This window comes from Myodes glareolus, chromosome 11 (genome assembly GCF_982192425.1).
Source record: "Myodes glareolus chromosome 11, mMyoGla1.1, whole genome shotgun sequence".
In the NCBI taxonomy this organism is placed as follows: Eukaryota; Metazoa; Chordata; class Mammalia; order Rodentia; family Cricetidae; genus Myodes; species Myodes glareolus.
In genome coordinates, this window is record NC_142036.1 from 47106364 (window position 1) to 47127993 (window position 21630).

The following is a 21630-nucleotide window of genomic DNA, read 5'->3' on the forward strand; positions in this document are numbered from 1 at the left end:
GAGGAAGGTGGATCTTTGTGAATTCGAAGCCAGCCTGGTCTACAAGAGCTAGTTCCAGGACAGCTAGGACTGCTACACAGAGAAACCCTGTCTCGAGAAACAAAAAACCAAAACCAAACCAAAACAAAACAAGAACTGAAAAAGCTAATAAATTTGAGGTTAGCTGAGGGAATATAGCAATGGGGTGGGGGGGACTATAAGTGCTTGTTCATGATCTGGCACATAATCCTATATAAACAAACGCTGGCTTGTGACATTTCTGGCTCTGCTCCTTGCCCCCAAGTCCTCTGCACTCTACCCTGCTTTTCCCCAGCTCTGAGCCCTGTGAGGGTGGTGGGGTCTTTCCTCTGTGTGCTCCTGTGTGTTGAGGTAGTGGTGGGGGTCTTTCCTCGGTGAGTTCCTCTGTGTTGAGGTGCATTGATTTGACCTCCCACGAGCCCTCAGTTCAAAGGCCATTTTCTCAGAGTAGCCCTCACTAATCTCCAGAGCAGGAAAGCCCTGCCTTTTGTCAACTGCCAAAGTGCTCTCTATTCTTCCACAGCTTTCCCATAATCTGCTTATTGTAGTCCCTCTCCAAGGCTTTCCCTGGTGCCCTTTAAGCTTGAGGGGGCATAGGTTATGTCTGCCTGGCTCCCCCTGGGTCTCATGCAGTCCAGTTCCCAGGAGGAATACCTGAAACATTTGTAAAACGAGTAAGAAACAGAACACACAACAGGCTTTTTGTTGACCTGTGAGCTGCTGTCCAAACAGCAAACAGCACAATGAGAAGAAAGTGGCAAAAGCTGATATTACTAGACAATCTAATGCTAAATCTCTAAGATTGTGCGAAGGAACCTCCTCCCCAGTTGCTGTACAACATATTGCTCCAAGTTGGCCATGGAACACATGTCTTCCAATCAAATGGGAAGTTATTAATCCAGAGAACCAGAAACTATCAGTGTAGATGGGAAATCACAGATAGATAATGATTTTTTAAAACTTAACCCATGCTGTCATATCTGTCCTTCCTCTGTCTCGACTGACACTGGAATTTGTCTCTACTGCCTGTTCTGGCTTCTTGAGATCCTGTTCTCTTTGGACGTTTACCTTGCCCAACCTAGATGTAGAGGGGCCTTGGACTTTCCACAGGGCGGGGTGCATGGCCCTCTCTTAGGATTGGAGGGGGTGGGGTGGGAGGGTGTGTGGAGGGAGTGGGAGGGGACTAGGAGGAGGGGAGGGAGTGGGAATTTGGGTTGGTATTTTTTTTTAAAGTAATAAAAAAAAAAAACTTAACCCAAGTTCATCCCCCAGAAATAGACCTCAGATGAAAGAAAGCCTGACTAGGGAGCTGCCTGTTCCCAGAGAAATGTTACCGCCCTCGTTCAAGACGGGATTTTCATAAACTGGCAAAAAAACCAACTGTGTCAATCCGAGAAAGCCATTACTGCCTTGAGGATTAACAGGTGACAGTCATTAAAAAAAAACTATTATTTTATTATCAAGCAATGATCAAGTACTTGGGAAATTACTATGGATATCATCATAGTTCAAAGTAGACAGTTGTTCTCTAGGGGAATGTCTTACTTGCTTTGCCCCCTTAGGACAGAGTCTCTGAGAAAGGATGCCTTCCACCTCGCCAACTGTCAGATAACGGCTCCTCTCTGGTGGAAATCGGTCTCAGACGCTATCTCCAGACAAAATGTGGTAATTTCCTAATCATGATTAGGGAAAATTGAACAAAGCTCTCGACTTGGGCTCCAAGAGAAAGCAAACTGGGGCGATTTTCAAAGAAACATTAGTGGCCAGAGGGCGGCAGAAGGGCTGGTTCAACGATCCTATAGGGCCTAGGCCATTGGCTACTGCCTCTCCTGTATTGTGTTATTCAACTTCTCACAGTGCTAGGAAGCATCTTCCTAAAAGTAAACGGCCAGGCGACCGCCAAATCCTGAACTACATTTCCCAGAGGGCTTTGCTCTCGATCGGTTGCTATTGAATCGGGGTGTGTCTAGGAAAGAGAAGCCATAGTTGGCCAGCCGCTTAGGAGCATCAGCCTCCACTGTGCTACGGCGTTGCTGAAATGGTTGTCTTCCTGCTGCTCCTCTGTCTTCCCTTCATCCTCTACCTGGCCACGCCAAAAATCAGGTCTGTGCGAATGTATTGCCTTTTCTTGCCAGGTCTTTTTGAGAGGACAAGAATCCCCACTGAAACTTATCCTCCCTCTCTCCCTCCCGACCCCAACCCCCCCCCCCCAAAAAAAAAGAAAGACTAGGAAAACTCCCCGAGGAGTCCTTTCGATAGCCAAGATCTGGAGTTCAGTGGACTGCAGGCGAGATCCTAGTGCCCTGGGTGTGAGTATGGCGAGACGCTAGACTCCAAGTGGTCGTGAGAAGGCTCCCAGTCCCCTCAGCATCCTGCTTTGCTCCTTCTGGCCTACCTTTCTTCTAGCACCACCCGCTTCGGGCTGGGGGAAGCCCGAGAGCACGGCGGGCTTCAGACCCTAACGTGGGGTGCAACTCTCAACGCTGTTTCCTCCTTTCCCACGCTTAGAACCAGCCTTTGTCTATCTACTTGCTTTCAGTCCTTGAGGTAGCACAGAGCGCTTGCACTGAACCCGCCGGGAGTTTTATCCGTAGCCCCACTGCATGCCCTCTTTGCTGTTATTCCCTCCTCCGTGAAGGTGTTAAAGGAGAGAATTGAAAGGGGGAGATTGATTTCTTTGTGGTCGGAGCAGGGGTGTGTGTATTTGCTTGAATTAGACTCCTAAGGACCAGGAGAGGAAGGACGGAATGAAAGAAGGCGACGTGGTCTCTTGATCAGGTATCAGATCAGCTCAAAACTGGCCACATACCGCCAGAGAAGTGAGCGGCCGGCTACCCTAGGGGCAGACAACTGATTGGTTCTGAGTAAGTCACCAGGAGTGACGGTAGACCAGTAATAAACGCCCTCTTCTTTCTGGCAACTTGGCCGGAGTTCCTATTGGACCTGAGGCTGTGCCCGGTCCTCCTGTTGTTTCTTACCATAGTGAATGATTTCTTAGGACCTGCTTCCCTGTTTTTACACCTTCTTCTCTCCCTGGTGGCCTTCTTCCATTTGTAGTTTTCCTTCGCTCTAATTCTCCCGGCTCCCACATGTAGTAGACACACGTGGGCCTTGGACTCTGACGAAATCATGGGTTTCTTTCTACCACCAGATCTTTATATCCACAGAATCTTGAACCGGAACTCCGTCCAGCGAGATGTTTCTGAGAAGAGTCCTCTCTAAGGACTTTATTATCCCCGTTGGAGCTTGTGGGAGTGGGGCCAGAGCTGGGCTTTCATAGTTGACTGTCTCTTTTGTTTTTGCTGATAACGGAGAAAGAAGCAAGTACAGGTCCCCAGGACTTGTGAGTGTTGAAGCTCAATCTGAAGGGCTGTGAGAGACAGAGCCCTGATCCCTGAGCATAGAGGTTCAGCTGGCACCAGGAGTTAGTTTGCCTTAAGCAATAGCTTCAGTTCAATGGAATTGAACTGCTTGCAAGTCAGTGGAAACAAGTTCAATGGAAAAGGTTGAAATGCTCTTTTAAAACACACTTCTTAAGTCAACAGATACTTTTAGTTCCAAGATTGTAGAGAAAAAAAAATCCGAGGGTTGTGTTTGTGCTTCATCCAGTTGGAAAGGCTGCAGAGCATACAGCATAGGAACAAGAGCTCCGATTAGACAAACAAGCTACAGACCCTTGCTCTTGTCTGCGTCACTCTGTTCTGTTGTCATTCTATTATTAATGTGGGACCTTAGTAATCAAACATGCGGCTTTGCACATACTAAGTACCTACTTTTACCCCAAGCTAAATCCCTAACCCTTGACCCATTCTTTAAAAGGCATGCACTACCATACCTGGGCCTTTATAAGTATAATTAATTTATTTCTATTTTATGTGCATTGGTGTTTTGCCTGCATGTATGTATGCCTGAATGAGGGTCTCAGGTCCCCTGGAATTGGAGTTCCAGATGACTGTAAGCTACAGCTGTGAGCCACCATGTCTGTGCTGGGACTTGAACCTGGTCCTCTGGAAGGGCAGTCAGTGCTCTTAAAACACTAAGCATCTCTCCAGCCCCTCTCCCATTCTTTTTTTTTCTCCCATTCTTAAATGTGTGAATGTGTTAGCTTTTTCTTATTTTTGACCTAGATTCATAAGCTTATGATTTCTACTCTTTGAATTGAATTAGCCATTCTCAAGATTATAAAATGCCATTTGTCACAGATTGGCATGCAAAGACTGTATTTCTTCTGCTTGGTTGAGTCTTGTGATTTCCTAAGCCAAAAATGTGGGATGGGCAACTGAAACTGAAGTCAGGGGCCTGACCAATCACACACTCACCCCAGGTCTTGTGCTTTAGGGGGCAGATAGAACTTTGTTTTAGTTTTTTGAGGCAGCATCTCTCTAAATCACCCTAGCTGTTCTGGAACGTTGATCAGGCTGACCTTGAACTCATAGAGATCCCCCTGTCTCCCAAGTGCTGGGATCAAAGGTGTGCCGTTCCTTGCTCAGCCAGATCTAACTTTTGTCTTTAAAATGCTATCACTTTCTGTCCTTAAACAAGAGCATAAAATTTTTGTTTGTTTCCCTTTTTGAGACAGTTGCTTAGTAGCCCGGACTGGCCTTAAACTCAATTCTTCTATCTCTAAATGGTAAGATTGTATCTGGCTTATGAGTAGATGGCTGTCTTCTTTATTTTTCATTTTTAACATTTATTTATTGTGTGTATATGGATATTTATTGTATGTTGGGGTGGGTGCAAATGTGTGTACCATGGCATAAATGTGGAAGTCAGAGGACAACTTTCAGGAGTCAGTTCTCACTTTCCATCATGTAGGCCCTGGAGACTGGACTGATGGCGACAGGCTTGGAGGCAGGTATGCTTACCTGCTAAGTCATCTTGCTGGTCTTGTCACTTTTCAACTTAAGCTTATGAAAGAATTACATTGAAGAAATAAAAGCAAACTCAGCCTTGGGATGACAGGCAGATGGAGTTGCAAGAATCCTCTGCAGGAAAGGATAATGAAGAACTGATGTTTTTCTGTGTCCTTAGGAAAATGCTGTCCAATGGAGTGTGTACATCTAATGTCCAGCTTCCCGGGAAGGTAGCCATAGTCACTGGCGCTAACACAGGCATTGGGAAGGAGACTGCTAAAGACCTGGCCCAAAGAGGCAAGTGCACCTGCTCCCAGCTCGCCCCTGCCGATGTTTTGCCCCTCACAGTGATGACCACGCTCATTGTTTCTTCCCAGATTTGGAATGTAAGAGCACTCCAAGCACCTCATTAATTTCCTATGATGGTCAGAATCTAGTATGATGCTCTATATATAATGGGCACTTAACAAGAAACTTAAAAATTAAGAAGTACCATCTTTATTTTTTTCTTTGCTCATTTGCTTCAGATACCACTGTTGTGAAGTAAGGGATAAAAATTCATGTTCTGTAAAATATCAGGAACATTCAGCCTCTGTGTTTAGTCTCTCAAACCACTTGAAAATAGAGCCAACAGTTTTCCCTTCATTTGGTTGACAGGAGCCCGTGTGTATTTAGCTTGCCGGGATGTGCAAAAGGGGGAACGGGTGGCCAGCGAGATCCAGGCCACCACAGGGAACAATCAGGTCTTGGTACGGAAACTGGACCTAGCTGATACCAAGTCTATTCGAGCCTTTGCCAAAGAGTTCTTAGCTGGTAAGTGGAGACAAAGACTGTATTATGACTATTGGCACCTAATTTTCTTTATGTCACTATGTCAATACATTGTGATCAAGGGAATATCTTCAGGATGCAGAAACAAAGAAAGAACCTGTCTTAGTTACTTTTCTGTTGCCATGGTGAGACACCATGACCAAGGCAACTTATAAAAGAAACTGTTTAATTTGGGTTTCACAGTTCCAGAAGGCTACAATCTATAACCATTATAGCAAGGAGCATAGCAACAGGTAGGCCGCCATGGTGCTGGAGCAGTAGCTGAGATATTATATCCTGAACTGTAACCACAAAGCATAAATAGCTAATTGAGAATGGTATGGACTTTTGAAATCTCCAAGCCGACCCCCAATAACACACCTGCAACAAGACCACACCTCCTAATCTTTCCCGAAGAATTCCACCAATTAGAGATCAAGTATTCAACTATATGAGCCTATGGGGGCTGTTCCCTTTCAAACCACCACAGAGCCCCAAACCCCATAACAGTGAGCAAGAGCTAAAGTCAAAAGTGTAGCAGGAATATCAGGACTCAATATGGGCTGGACTTGGTAGGGTCTGACATAAACATCCATGCTGGGGTAGGGAAGTGATGCAGCCTCAGGCCTTTGAGAGCTGGAGCTGTATAAAAAGTTGGGATTCATGGAGAGCCATTTGTCTATGGCATAAGTACTAAAAAGAAAAACAAGACCCTGGCCACCACCTCAGGGCCACAATAAAGCAGCTTACCCTGTCTTGGTATATTGGATGTTTTTCTCTTGCTGTGGTAAGACACTATGTCCATGTCAACTTATAAAAGAAAGCACTTAATTGAGTTTACAGTTCCAGAAGGCTAGCGGCCATGATTGTAGAGCAAAGGCATAGCAGCAGGAACAATTCTGAGCTCACGTCTTGAACTAGAAGCAGGACCTGGAAAGTGTCCTGGGAATGACACAAGTCTTTTGAAACCTAAAATCTGTCCCCAGTGACATATTCCTCCAGCAAAGCCACACTACCTAATTCTCTCCAGAAAGCTACCAGCTAGGTACCAAGTATTCAAATGCCAGAGATATATGGGGGACATTTCATTCAAACACACACTTAGCATCTGGATAGATGAAGAAAGGGTGGTGATCTGCAAGAAAATAGAATCCAAGCAGATGTCATGAAGTCATTCTACTAAGTGTCGTAGCATCTTAACTTAGAAACCTGTGGGGCCAGCAAAATGGCTCAGCCAGTAAAGGTGCTTGCTGCCAAGCCTGCTGACCAGAGTTCAATCTTTAGGAACCCCGTGGTGGAAGGAGAGAACTAACTCCCACAAGTTGTCCTCTGACCTACACACAAACTCCATGTCATGTATTCTCTCTCTCTTTCTCTCTCACTCAAATAAATAAATGCAATAACATTTTTTAGAAAGCTGTGGTATTTCACCAAAAGTAGACCCAAGAGTACTGTTAGGTATGCCTGACCATCATCACCCAGGGATCTAGATTTCTTGAGGAAAATAACTTTCACCTGTAGGAGTTTACGGTCAAGAATTACAATGCACATAAGGAAATGAACTACAAGAGCGAGGTGGCAGGTTTTTGGGGGGGGCTTATGGAGCATCCTTTTTCTGTGGGCATCTGTGTCTTTCCATTCAGCTTGGAAGTCTTTCTGGTGGGCAGAACATTTCCCCAAGACAATGAGTAAGGAACTTTTGGAGAGCCTAGACATACTAGTCTGCGGTGGAAAATAGAGTGTGTGAGATCAGCCCTAGTCTTAAACCAACAACAACAAAAATAACAAAGTATAAAAGGAGTCATACAATAAAACCATTACAAAGTAACAGGAGGGGATATGGGGCAAACCTGCTTCCATTCCCCTTCCCTGGAGGCCTAGGCTGGGTTGTGAGAACCATTTCTGAGCTGTGAAAGCCATGGCTATCTTCTCTTCCTGCAGAGGAACAGCACCTCCACATTCTCATCAACAATGCAGGGGTGATGATGTGCCCCTACTTGAAGACGGCAGACGGCTTTGAGATGCACATCGGAGTCAACCACTTGGGTGAGAAGTCTGTCCTCAATCCAAAGCCAGAGGGAACCTAAAACTTTCTCAGAAAATTCGGGGTCAGATCAAACCTTCTCTCTGGAACCACTGGAGCTCGGGGCTGTAATCAACCATGCATGTATAATAAATAGTTGAGAACTGCCTGAAAACCGAGAGCTTCAAGTTCAAGTTCTATCTATTATATATACATACATATGTACATACATACTTACATATACACACTTACGTATATTTCTGTGGAGGTGTATGCCACATGTATGTACAGGCAGCAGAAGCTGAAAGAGAGTATCAGATCCCCTGGAGCTAGAGTTAAGGGGGTTGTAAGTCTCCATATACTGGTGCTGGGAACCAGACTCGGGTCTTCTGGAAGAGCAGCAAGCGCTCTTAACCGCTGCGCCATCTCTCCAAGCCCCTCCCTACTCTTTAAATCTGTAATTCAGACTTGGCTTCTGTTGGGGGTACATCTGAACGGCTTGATTAGATTGAGGGATGTGTTGCTTATCTTTATGGCCAGCATCAGGTAGAGGCCGTGGGCTCTTCATGCTTGTTTGTTTTGGGAACAAAGTCTTGCTATGTAGCCCAGGTTACCCTCCAGCTCACGATCCTTCTGCCTCGGCCTCCTGAGTGTGTGCCACTATCTGCTCTCCGAGAGTGGCCCGCCCAGCTCTGTTGAAATGAAGCAGGACTCATATCCTTAGTACAGACCTGCCTTGTATAGGGTGTCTTGTGTCTTTGGTTGTTTCTGTTTTCTTAAACCCTCTCTGAACTTGCTCTCTAATTTATGATGAAAAGTTGCAGGCCTCGATCCTGACTGCCTCTCACCTGTCCCAGCTGCTAATGCAGTCGCCTCCCAGGGCTGAGCTCTCCTCGCCACTATGCTTCTCACCCGGCATGAGAAGTTGTGTTCAGCACAACTCTGATAGCCCTGCTTTCTCTCAACAGGTCACTTCCTCTTGACTCATTTGCTGCTAGAGAAACTGAAGGAGTCAGCCCCATCAAGGGTTGTCAATGTGTCCTCCCTGGCACATCATCTGGGAAGGATCCACTTCCATAACCTGCAGGGCGAGAAGTTCTACAGTGCAGGCCTAGCGTATTGCCACAGCAAACTGGCCAACATTCTCTTCACTCGGGAACTGGCCAGGAGGCTGAACGGTGAGTCTGGGAGGGAGCAGTCTGGGAGGCAGGTGCCAGTGGGGAGTAGTGAAAAGCCACAGGATGGGAGCTGTTTCCCAGGGTCCATCACCTGCACAGGAGCAACTTCATGAGTCTAACTGGGTATGGTTTTATAAGTACCCCACATTGACCATCGGGGGTGGCTGACTGGGGACAGGAGAATTCTGACTTTGAATCTGAAGACTTGGTCCCACTGCTTAATGCTGTGTGACCTGCACAAGTTACTGAGATTTCCAAGATTTAATTCCTCCCAGGTACAGTGAGGACTGCTTCATTGGTTGCTGCCACAATCCATTCAGTCCTCATGATAAGTGAAATGTAACTTAATAACAGACATTAGTATAGAACATGTACTAGGAGTGGTGGGCCGGGGAGGAGGCATCGCTCTAACAGCCAGAGGTCAAACAAGGGGCTGGAGAGATGGTTTAGCAGTTCAGAGCCCTTGTTGCTCTTGTAAAGGACCCAGGATCAGTTCTCAGCAGCCACATGGTGGTACAACCATCCACAATTCTAGTTCCAGGAGATCTGATACTTTCTTCTGACTTCCTTGGGTACCAGACACACATGTGGCCTGCATACATGCAGGCAAAACACTCATAACAATAAAATAATTTTTAAAAATAAAAAATAAAATATGCAATGAATACAAATTTACCCCCATTCAAACTCAAAGGAGCAGTTTGGGGTGCAGATTTCTAAATAAATGCGAGCACTTGCTGCTCTTCCAGGGGATCCAAGTTCAGTCCCTGCCGATAACTTCAGCTCCAGGGGATCTTCTCACCTCCTCATACACCCACACACATGGCATACACACAGAGAGACATACATATACACAAAATATAATAGAAATAAATCTCTTTTTAAAATGTGAGCACCAGCTGGGCAATGGTGGTGCATGCCTTTAAATCCCATCACTCAGGAGGCAGGCCAATCTCCTGAGTTTGAGGCTAGCCTGGTCTATAGAATGAGTTCTAGAATATCCAGAGCTATACAAATAAACTATCTCAAAAAAAAAAAGTATGAGCATCATAAAATTGTAAGAGAGGAGTTTAGGTTTAGTGAGTCATGGGATTCTGAGGTTAGGTGTTTGCATACAAAGTGACGACTGAGGACATCCAGAACCAAGTCAAAACACCTGAAGATTGAAGAACGTTGGGAGAGGCATGGGGTCATGGAAGCCCAAGAGGGATGAGATGAGGATGGCCAGCAGTGTGCAGAGCTGCTTTGATGTTGGGTCTCGGCTCTGCTGTCCTAGAGCAGAGAAAAACCTCTCTGGACCTGGCTCCTAAATCTGTACCACAGGCATAAATCAAGGGAATGGTGTGTGTGTTGTCGCCAGAGGGAGCAGCGTGTGTGATGTCTCCAGAGGGAGTAGTGTGTGTGTGATGTCACCAGAGGGAGGAGCATGTGTGATGTCATCAGAGGGAGGAGCATGTGTGATGTCATCAGAGGGAGCAGTGTGTGTGTGATGTCGTCAGAGGGAGTAGCGTGTGTGTAATGTCACCAGAGGGAGGAGCATGTGTGATGTCATCAGAGGGAGCAGCGTGTGTGTGATGTCGTCAGAGGGAGCAGTGTGTGTGTGATGTGGCCAGAGGGAGTAATGTGTGTGATGTCGCCAGAGGGAGCGAGTGTGTGTGTGATGTGGCCAGAGGGAGCAAGTGTGTGTGTGATGTCGCCAGAGGGAGCGAGTGTGTGTGTGATGTGGCCAGAGGGAGTAATGTGTGTGATGTCGCCAGAAGTGTGGTTTTTGTCTATGGGGGTCATATGTGTCTTTGCATGCCTTGCTCTCTTTGTTGGTAAAATCAAGTCTTATCTTCCTTCTTTACATGGCACCTGCCTACCTACACCAGGCTCTGGAGTAACAACATATTCTGTCCACCCTGGCACAGTCAATTCTGAATTGGTTCGGTACTCATCATTTATGAAATGGATGTGGCAGCTTTTCTTCCTTTTCATCAAGACCCCTCAACAGGGAGCCCAGACGAGCCTGTACTGTGCCTTAACAGAAGGTCTTGAGAGCCTAAATGGCAGTCACTTCAGGTATGCATCTGCCTTTGAAAATGAGTTGTTATTGCTTAAGGGAAAAACCTGGGTTTGTCTGGTATAGTATATGCTTTTGTATAAAATGTATCCCAGAGTTGGAGACGTGACTGTGTTAGCACGGGCTGCAAATCCAGAGGACCTAGGTTCTGTTCTCAGCACCCAACAGTCCATAACTCTAGTTCCAGAGAATCTGACACCCTCTTCTGGCCACCAGGGATACTAGGCATGGACATGGTGCACAGATATACAGGCAGAAAAACACACATACATATAAAATAAAAATAATAATAATTTTTTTTAAATGTAAGTACATTTCTTAAAATAGCTTTTGCTCTTTGATGCTAAGAGTTTTCTTTTAATAGGAGAATTGACCTATTCACATTTTTGTAGTACCAGCTAGGTTTGATCTTATTTTTATACCATCTTTTATAGTAATAACTATGTTTTCTCTGTTTCTGTTCTCTCTCTCTCTCTCTCTCTCTCTCTCTGTTAAGCCTGTTTTCTTCCCTTTTTGAATTTCAACTTCTGTTTCGTTTTTAGTCTGTATTTCTCTATTATCTTCAAGATTGAAATAGTATTAATAGATTCCCTTCTACTTTGTTTTATTATTTTATCAGTACTGGGGATGGACCCCAGAGCCTCTTGCAATGTTAAAGCAAGCGGTCCATCATTGCTATATTCCCTGCCCTGTTACTGTTTTCTGAGTGTGTTATATACATGTTAGTGTTTGTGATGGTGCATTTGTGTCTGTACATGTGGAAACCAGAGGACAACTTTCGACACCATCTACCTTTTGAAGGGGACACAGAACTACAAGATTTCTCTTTAGCTTGAGACATGCCAAGGTAGACTAACTGGCCAGTGAGACCCAGGAACACACCTGTCTCAATCCCCCAGCCCTGGGATTACAAGCATGTACCATCACATTTGGCTTTTTTGTTTTGTTCTTTTTTGTTGTTGTTGTTGTTGTTTTTGTAACATGAATCCTCATGCTTACAAAGAATGCATGCACTTTACCAACTAAGCTGAAGCCCCAGTCCTTTTTTCTAGTAGCCATGTAGCCCCTGCCAGAGACAGATGCCACATGCCAGATAGAACTTTACCCGGTAAGCCACAACCATGTGGCAATACCCAGATTAATGGAGATTGGTTAGTTTAGTGTAAGAGCTAGCCAATAAAAAGCTAGAGCTAATAGGCCAAGCAGTGATTTAAAGGATATGGTTTCTGTGTGATTATTTTGAGTCTGAGTGACCGGAAATAAACTAGCAGGCTCCTACAACATCTATTTATTTATTTAATTTTTGAGACACGGGCTTGCTATATAGCCCAAACTGACCCCAAACTGAAAATCTGCCTGCCTCTGCCTCAGCTTTTATTGTAGGAAGTTTTGAACATATGCACAGGTAGAATAAACAGCAGATTAACCCCATATACACCCAATCTCCAGCTTCAGCTGTTAATAATAGCCCATGGCCAAACTGCCCCCTCCCCAGCATCAGCCTGTCACCGTATATTTAGTAAGACAGTCGTGTGTCACATAGATCAAACTTGTGTTTTACCTCCACCTTCAAGATACTGTTGAAATTGCCTACGTTTTAGAGAAGAGGCTGCAGATAGTATTAGATGAGTAGACAGATGACAAAAGCTGACCATGCCTGACAAGGCCAGACTGCTGGAGGAGCCATAGAAGTTGGTTCAACAAAGAGACAGAATATGATCTATGCTAATTTAGGGGAAGAAAAAGAAAAGAAAAAGCTTTTCTTTCTTTTTTCTTTTTTTAATGAATGAATAAGTAACCCAGTAAGATATAGAGTTCCTGGTTTCAAGTAAATAATATCTAGAATGAAAAGGAAGCTTACATGGAAGAGGCCTGAGTTTTGAGTGGGTGCCTAATTGAATGTAGGGACTGGAATTGAATTTGGTAACCAGTTTCACATCTGTGGTACTGGGAGGTTGATGAGAACATGAAATGGGAAACAGACGTGGCAAAAGAGAACACGTGACTTAAGGGCCTTGACTTCCAAGGCCATGGGCATAACATACTACAGTATTAGAGTGGAATGGCTTCACATCTGTAGGAAAGACCACAAGGCACACTTGGAATGGTCAATGGCTAATCTGCTGTCTGACACACCCAGTGGGAACTCTTTTGGGAGGGTGGGGGACACCCAACTGTCTTGATTCTTAGTTCCATTGTTTCCTATCCACTTTCCAAAGAGGACAAGTTGGTTAGGAGGGTGAGCTTGCTATTGCCAAGAAAGGAAGGAAGGAAGGAAGGGAGGGAGGGATAGACAGTTGAAGTGACAGTTTCTACCTGAGACTATTTTCTAGTATGTGATATCTCCATTCCAAACAAGTAGAAACATATAGTGGATAGTTGGAAATGAAGATCTGAAGTTTAAGAACAATATAAACCATAAAAGCACTGTACGCTAGATATATTATATATATATATATATATATATATATATGCATTCGAATTTTTTTTTTAAAGACAGGGTTGCTGTCCTAAAACTTGCTATGTAGGCATGTAGACCAACTGACTTTGAACAGAGGCCTCTGCCCCCCACAGTGCTGGGACTAAAGACATACATCATTGGTCTCTTCTTTCTTTCTTTCTTTCTTTCTTTCTTTCTTTCTTTCTTTCTTCCTTCCTTCCTTTCTTTCAAGGCATGGTCTCTTGTAGCTCATGCTGGACTGAAACTCACTATATAGCTGAGGCTGGCCTTGAACTCCAACTCCTAATCCTCTTGACTCTAGTTCCCAAATGCTTGGATTACAGGTGTGCGTATCTGGTTATTGGACTGACTCTTAAGAAACTTTTTTCATGCTGTGGATATTAATTTTACTTCATTTGGCCTAGCAGCAGTCACGTAGATCAGTATCTAGAAATGAGCGTAGCAGTCTGTTCTGACAGAGGACTTGGCTATTTTAGTGGCCATTCCTTCTGCCTAGTTTTACTAATCTACTTTCTATCTCTAAGGATTTGCCTATACTGGATGTTCTATATAAATGGAATCATATAACTAGAATCTTTTGTGTCTTCTTTCATTTACCATAATCTTTTCAAGTTTTATCCATGCCAAAACATATGTTATTATTTAACTACTTTTTAATTACAAAGACTATGTCATTATATAGACATAGCACCATATACCATGCATAAAATGAATATACTGTTCTGCTTTTTGACTATTTAAATACTATAAACATTCATATAATTTTTATTTTATTATTATTTGCTTGCTTTCATTTTAGTTTTGAGACAGGGCTGGCTGGCGTTTGTGGCAGTCCCCCTCTCTCAGCTTTACAACTGCTGGGATTATAGATGTGAGCTACAAAGTTCCAGCTCTGTTTTTTTTTTTTTTGGTTTTGTGTTTTTTGTGTGTGTGTGTGTGTTTTTGAGACAGGTTTTCACTCTGTATTTTAGCTGGCCTTGAACTTGCTAAGTAACCCAAGGTGGACCTTGAATTTATGGATCCTCCTGCTTCTGCCTCCTGAATACTTGGTTTAAAGACATACACCACCATATCTAACCCATGTAGAAATTTTCATATGGACATTCCTTATGGTTTGTAGTGGAATTTCTGAGCCATGGGGCAACTTTGTGTTTAACTGCAAAGGAACTACCAGGCCTCTCCAAAGTAGCTGTAGCATTTTCCATTCCCACTGGCAGTGTATGATGGTTTTGTTTTAGTCGTGGACAACACTATCTCACCTCCGAGTCTTAGCCATCCCGGTGCATATGAAATAGAAGCTTGTCCTTTTCAGTTCCCTGCTACTGTTGTTGTTGAGCATTTTTGTGTGCTCTGTTCATTTGTGCATCCTTGTCGGAGAATTGTCTTTCCAACTCGTCTACCTTAGGATTTTTTTTTATTGTTTGATGTTTTTTATAATCTAGATACAAGTCCTTTATCACATATATGATTTGCAAATATATTTTCATATTCTGTGAATTATCATTTCACATTTTTTAATGGTATCCTTTGAAGCTCAAATACATTTAACTTAAGTGTGTGCGCGTGCGTGCGTGCGTGCGTGTGTGTGTGTGTGTGTGTGTGTTTTGCTGGGACTAAACCGAGAGCTCCAATCACTGAGCTACCTCCCTAATCTAAGTGTTTAATTTTAATTTTGATTAAGTTAAATTCATCGTTTTTCTTGGTCATTTGGGCTTTTGGTGTTATATCCAAGAACCATTGCCTTAATGAGATCACAAGGACATACTAATGTACTATATTTTCTTCCAACCATTTTAACAGCTTTAGTATTACAGTGAGGGTTAAGATCCTTCCAAGTTAATTTTTTGGTTGTTGTGGGTTTTTTGTTTGTTTGTTTGTATTTGTTTTTTGAGACAGGGTTTCTCTGTAGCTTTGGAGCCTATCCTGGAACTAGCTCTTGTAGATCAGGCTGGCCTCGAACTCACAGATATCTACCTGCCTCTGCCTCTCAAGTGCTGGGATTAAAGACGTGTGCCACCACCACCCAGCCAAGATAATTTTTTAATGTGATACGATATAAAGGCCCACGTTAGGAACCTTTCTCCTTGTTGTGACCAAATCGCTGACCAAAGGGAGCAAGAGTTCAAATAGATGCACAGTTCAGAGAGGTGTTACCAGGTCCTGCAGAACAACACAAACGCCTCATTACCTGTGACCAGCCTTGCAAATTGAAAGAACTTCTGATCCTGTCTATACCTATGCTGGGGAGGAAGTCTTGCTGGATAAGGCTTTAAGCCTCCTGTAGGGATGAGGACAGAGTTGCTCATACTTGGTGTCATGAGGAGGAGGTCAGCTGTCCTCAGAGGAGTCCTTTCTAACTGCAAGCAAAGTTTAAATCTAAAGCAGAGTTTCTGAGCCACAACACTTGTCCTTTCTTGTAAGAGGCTGTCCTGTGCACAGTAAGATCTTTGGCAGCCCGCCTTCCCCTACTAGATGCTGGTAGACCCCCATCCATTGTGACAACCACAACTGTAGTCAGACATGACCAAGTTTCCTTGGGAGGGATATCACCCCTGATGAGGACCATTGCCATGGAGGACAAAGGACAAGGAGAATCCCAGTGTGAGGATGTACTAGAGGGGATAGGGCAGTTGCTCAGTTGGGAAACACTTTGGGTTTGCCCAGAATTATTTTGCTCATGTTCCCACCAGCATTTCTTGCAGGATCATTGGATAAAACAATTCTCATATAACTAGCACATCTCATATGTGGGCCTAAGTTCATTCACCAGCACCCACAGCAAGGTCAAGTACAGTGGTACACACCTGTAATCTCAGCACTGGGAGGCAGAGACGGGAAGATCTCTGAGGCTTGCTGGCAGCCAGTCTAACTGAATTGGTGACCTTTAGTTCAGTGAGAGACCTTGTCCTAAAAATAGTAGAGGGTAATTGAGGAAGATATTGGACATCAACCTCTGCCTTCCATATACATGAACACAAACATGACATATACATACATGCACATGAATGGTGTTTACACACATATATGCACACACAAAATGTGCTAGATGCAGAGAATTTAAAATGAATAGTTGTCCTTGGAGCCAGGCGGCAGTGTCACACGCCTTTATCCCAGCACTCGGGAGGCAGAGGCAGGCAGATCTCTGAGAGTTCGAGGCCAGCCTGGTCTACAGAGTGAGTTCCAGGCCTGGTTCCACAGCCACTGAGAAAGCCTATCTTGAAAAACCAAAAAAAAAAAAAGTCCTTGCCCTGCAGAGTATGTCAATGCAGAGAAGGTATATGAATACTTTTTTGTGGCTTAACTGCATCCCTAACACAACAGTGTTGAGAATCTGAACCATCAAGATTGGTATTACTGCCATTATTACAGAGTGGTTTGATATTATGAAAGTGGCTTCCTCTCACTCACTCTCTTTTATGCTTTTTGTTCTTCCCCTCCCTCCCCAGGTCCCCTTGTGATAGAACTTCAAGCATGCCAGGCGTGCTCAACCACTGAGCTAGTTCTAGTTTCCTGTAAGCAGGGTTTTCCCACCCCTTGAGCCACTTCCAAATTACCACATTAATTGTAAGTGCTTGACTGAGAGCTCAGGCTTATCACTAATTCTTACGTGTTGTTAATCCATATTCCTTAATTATGCTCTGCTATATGGTGGTACCATTATTAGCATAGCACATTCATCTCCTGTTCCCTCTATGTCTGGCTGGAGACTCCTGACTCTGCCTTTCTCCTTCCTAGCATTCTCAATTTGGCTCTCCTGCCTAACTTTATCCTGTTCAGCTATTGGCCAGTCAGCTTCTTTATTAAACCAACCACAGCAACAAATCTTCCAGTGTATAAAAGGATTTCTCTACAGCAATTCCCCAGCCTTCTTCACTCATGTAATGATGCCTTCTGCAGCCAATGTGAATAGCAGGACCTTATATCCTGCACACTGTCCCAGGCCTTGAAGGATATACCTTGTGGCTTCATTTGAAGTAGATGGAGCTGTCCAGGTGTCAGGGAGGCACTGATCACATTGTATAACAGACAAAGCATTCAGAGATGGTATAAGGAAAAGATAGAAATATTTTCTTAGGGGAAAGACTGGAGAATAGGTTGGATGTGGTAGCATATGCCTATCATCCCAGCATTTCAGGGGAGGGCGCAAGGCAAAAGGATCATGAGTTTGTAGCCAGGCTGGGCCACAGAACAAGTGTTCCAGGCCAGCCAGGGCCACATAGAGAGAGGCCATCAAACAGAAGGATCAGAGAATGAATGGGGCAGGACTGTCCTTGTGAAGTACTGGGGGCCTGGAACACTAGATTGTTTTTCTGTCATGTTCTTTATACTAGGCAAAAAGCAAATTCTGTTCATTTTTATTTTTTTGGTTTTTTGAGACAGGATTTCTTTGTGTAGCCCTGGCTGTCCTGTAACTCGCTCTGTAGATTAGAACTCTGAGATCCACCTGCCTCTGCCTCCTGAGTGCTGGGAATAAAGACATGTACCAGCACAAATTCCATTCTTAACCTTCTGTTCAAATCTGTTTCTCTTCCAGTGATTGCCAGTTGGCATGGGTCTCTAGCCAAGCTCGTAATGAGACAATAGCCAGGCGGCTGTGGGATGTTAGTTGTGATCTGCTGGGCCTCCCCATGGACTGGTAAGTGGTGGTTTGGACTCAAAAGAAGGTTGGAAGAGATGATGATTGTCCTTCAAAGTGACCAAAAGCTTGAGCGCAAAGAGCAGAACTTTGAGTCTTGCCTGCGTGGCATCCATTCAGTTAAATCCCAGCACACTGCCAGGTTTCTCTAAATACCTTGAGTTTGAATGGACTTACTTTGTTCCTGCTCCTGCCAACATTTCTAGTGGTTTCACAGACTAAGATAGAGGACCCTTATGTGACCTGCGCAGCCCCTGTAGTCCTCAGAGAATGGAAGCCCTAGAAGGATCGGTGCATGGCCGTGCAGATTAGACATAGCTCCTCCCAGTCAAACCAACCAGCCAACCAACCAACCAACCAACCAGCCAACCAACCAACCAACCAACCAACCAACCAGCCAACCAACCAACCTCTCCTTGAAGAGCTTCATTGCAACCTCACCAGAACCCCAGGAGTCCAATGACCTGGCCCAAGAGCAGGCCTTTGTGGCCCCAATGATGGGATCCTTAGAGGAACGTCTTCTGTCAATCTGGCAGTCTGAACATTTGCTCATGAAATACTTTCCCATGTCCGGACCACAGGCGAGCTTTCTTCTCTAAAAAGTTTATGGAATTTGAAGGGCAGAAATAAAAATAAAGCCAAACTGTCATTTCCTACCGTTTCTCAGCCCAGTGAGGTCACGAAGCTTTATGAGAAGCTGGGTCATATGGCTTCAGCTACTGACCCCCAGATCCACGGAGGCCTCTGTTTTGTGCCATTGTTTCTCCTAGGCGACGAGAAAAGGAAAGCCCTTTTCCCCGTCACTGTTGATCTTTGTGTATCTTCTTGTGCATTCATGCAGTTGAGAGTGTTTCCACACAATTCACAGCAGCTACAAAGCAAAAGTCCTAAATCAGGCTATAGTTTAGACAATTGCCAGAGTGGAGCAAACCCAGGGGGCATCTTTGATATTAATGAATACGGCTGCAAAGAGAGGGAGACATTGTGCATGATGTAATCAGTCATGGAGAAGCACAGATGCAGGAGGGAACAAGTGTTAAAAAAAGAAAATTCTGGAAGGGAATACATGATAGGAAGGGGTCAGTTGAGAGTGTAAAACCATGCCGGGCGGTGGTGGTACACGCCTTGAATCCCAGCACTTGGGAGGCAGAGGCAGGTGGATCTCTGTGAGTTCGAAGACAGCCTGGTCTACAGAGCTAGTTCCAGGACAGCTAGGGCTACACAGAGAAAAACTGTTTCAGACCAAAAGAAGAAAAAGAAAAAAAGAAAAAGAAAAAAATCTAAACCACAACTGAAAAATAGCAATAGACACCTATAGAAAGCCACACTTTTGAACTCTGTGTGTGTGTGTGTGTGTGTGTGTGTGTGTGTGTGTGTATGTATGTATGTGTAGAAAAAGTCCAAAGCACAAAAGTGAAAAATTAACATGTCTTTATTTAGAAAATTTATTCTAAGGTCTGACACTGGTAATTACAGTTAATTTTATGATCTTTCTCTTACATTAGCTTAACAATATTAAGATGTCAATTGGGGGTGGGGAGATGGGACGGCTTAGCACTGGCTGCTGCTCCAGAGGACCTATATGGCAGCTCACACCCATCTAGAGCCTCAGTTCTAGAGGATCCAACACCCTCGTCTTACCTCCATGGGCACTGGGCAAATGCGGTGCACAGACAGATGCACATGCATGCACCTACACATAAGTCATCTTGTGTGAAAGACCACAATCTTTAACGTCTAATATTTGTAAATTAATAATTTTGGTGGACTTGGTTCTGACCATTTAAATACATACTTAAAAATGAGTTTATGGGGCAATTGGAAAACTTTTGATAATGCAGTGAATAACTGAATTAATATTAATTATATTCGGCTGTCAATGAAAATAAAGGTTCTTTTTAATTATCATGTTTTTAGTTTTAGTTCAAGATGATAACTGTAAGAATTAAACAAAAGTTTAACTGTAGTCTAAAGAAAACACTTATTGTAGTTATGCAGCTATTCCTGTCCCAATGGATCACGTGCCCCAGAGTCATTACAGTACAACAGCAAGCCACATGCCATTAATTTGGGTTGTGATCATCAAACTATGTCCTACTTACCTATTATGCCACCTTCCAAAGGTCATTGTTTCCACAGCTCTTGGTCATAGCAGATTCTCCTTGTTTGTTTCTATGACAGAGAAATAGAAGGCTTGGGGCTGAAGAGCTGGTACAGCTGTTAGGATCACGTGACTCTTACATGCAAGGCAGGCAGCTCCCAACCACCTGTAACTCCAGCTCCAGGGGATCCAACCCTCTCTTCTGGGCTCCGCAGGCAGTCCACTTGCACTCATACATGTTTTAATTTTAATTTTATTTTCTCTGTGTAGCCCTGTCTGTCCTAGAACTCGCTCTGTAGACCAGGCTGTCCTTGAACTCAGTGATCCACCTCCCTCTGCCTCCCGAGAGTGCTGGGATTAAAGCGTGTGACACTACTTCTGGTCCATCTTTTAATTTTATAAGAAAAAGAAATACAAAGCTTTGCACCACCACTAACAACCTCACACTTTGTCATCTCTGCACAACACATATTACATTTTATTAAATTCAATGATCAATGAATTCAAGCAAGCAGAACCCAGGGCCTCAAAGATAAAAATCACCCAAACATTACCCGCTCCCCTACACACCTTGGAAAATGGAATGTCGGGCTTTGCTTATGCTAGAGAAGCGTTGTACCCCTCGGTTACACCAGCGGCCCATATATATCTTTCCATGTATAAATACTGAACTCTCACGCAAACTTCTGAGAGCAGGCTCTTTGTGTAAACCGTGTCAACAGTATACACAGAAACAAATACCCATGGAAGGCCAGAAAGGACTTCATGATTGTTGATATATTTCACTTAATGGCAGATAAGACACGGCTACACGAGTCTGTCTTCCACACCAGATCCAAAATTATCCAAGGGCAGAGATAAAAATTTATTTTTTCAATATATGACTTGGTCTTTGCACAATATCTATGCTTAACCTGCTGTGAGAACCCAGGCCAGCCTAATGAACTTGGACTGGCTCAGCCCCTAGAAGCTGTGAGTGTATTTTGGTATCACACAGCCCAGTTTCCTCTTCTGAAAGCACGTGACCCTGGCCACTTAATCTCCCCAATAATAGTGTTTTTTCATTCGAGGGCAGGCAGGACTCTGCTCACCTATCTATCTAGGGCTAAGAGTAAACATTTAGCCGAAGTAGTGGCAGAACGAATTGCGGTGACAGCAAGGATGTAGACGCACAGAGCTTTCCTGTCACTGCGCAACAGGACTGGCCTCCCACGCCCCTGCACAGTGCAACCCATCAGCAGAGCTCCCTCACTCAACTACAACCCCCAGCATGCACTGCATGGCCGGTGGGCCCGGATGAGGCGGCCGAGGCGCCCGTCTTGCGGGCTTCCTCGGGCCCTTCGTCTCGGAACCTCCCCAGCCCTGGCTGTCTGTCTCCATGTCGGAGAGAGCTGCTCGTCCCCCCGCGGCGCCGCGCCCTTGGCGTAGCCGGGAGACGTCCCCGCCCCGGCTTTCCGTCAGGCTTTGGTGCCTGGCGCCCGCGCGGTG

At 44.5% G+C, this 21630-nt stretch overlaps 1 protein-coding gene and 1 long non-coding RNA gene across 4 annotated transcripts; one reads left to right on the forward strand and one right to left on the reverse strand.

Annotated features, from left to right (window-relative positions):
* Nucleotides 1-1587: 1587 nt before the first annotated feature.
* On the forward strand, nucleotides 1588-18690 carry Rdh11 (retinol dehydrogenase 11). Of its 3 annotated transcripts, XM_048415893.3 has the most exons (8): nucleotides 1983-2121; nucleotides 2240-2327; nucleotides 5050-5168; nucleotides 5529-5684; nucleotides 7623-7727; nucleotides 8673-8882; nucleotides 10754-10943; nucleotides 17940-18690. In XM_048415893.3, the coding sequence occupies exons 3-8, from the start codon at nucleotides 5054-5056 to the stop codon at nucleotides 18043-18045; spliced, it is 882 nt and encodes a 293-aa protein (XP_048271850.3). In that variant the 5' UTR covers nucleotides 1983-2121; nucleotides 2240-2327; nucleotides 5050-5053; the 3' UTR covers nucleotides 18046-18690. The 3 variants fall into 3 exon arrangements, with proteins under 3 accessions (XP_048271849.3, XP_048271848.3, XP_048271850.3); XM_048415892.3 differs by lacking the exons at nucleotides 1983-2121; nucleotides 2240-2327 and adding an exon at nucleotides 1588-1683; XM_048415891.3 differs by lacking the exon at nucleotides 2240-2327 and having other exon boundaries at nucleotides 1964-2121.
* LOC125388021 (uncharacterized) lies at nucleotides 16940-21470 on the reverse strand. Its single transcript, XR_007228081.3, has 3 exons — nucleotides 21234-21470; nucleotides 20144-20241; nucleotides 16940-18912 (listed from the first exon to the last, which is right to left on the reverse strand). It is a non-coding gene; the product is annotated as an uncharacterized LOC125388021 (long non-coding RNA).
* Between the last annotated feature and the right edge of the window lie 160 nt (nucleotides 21471-21630).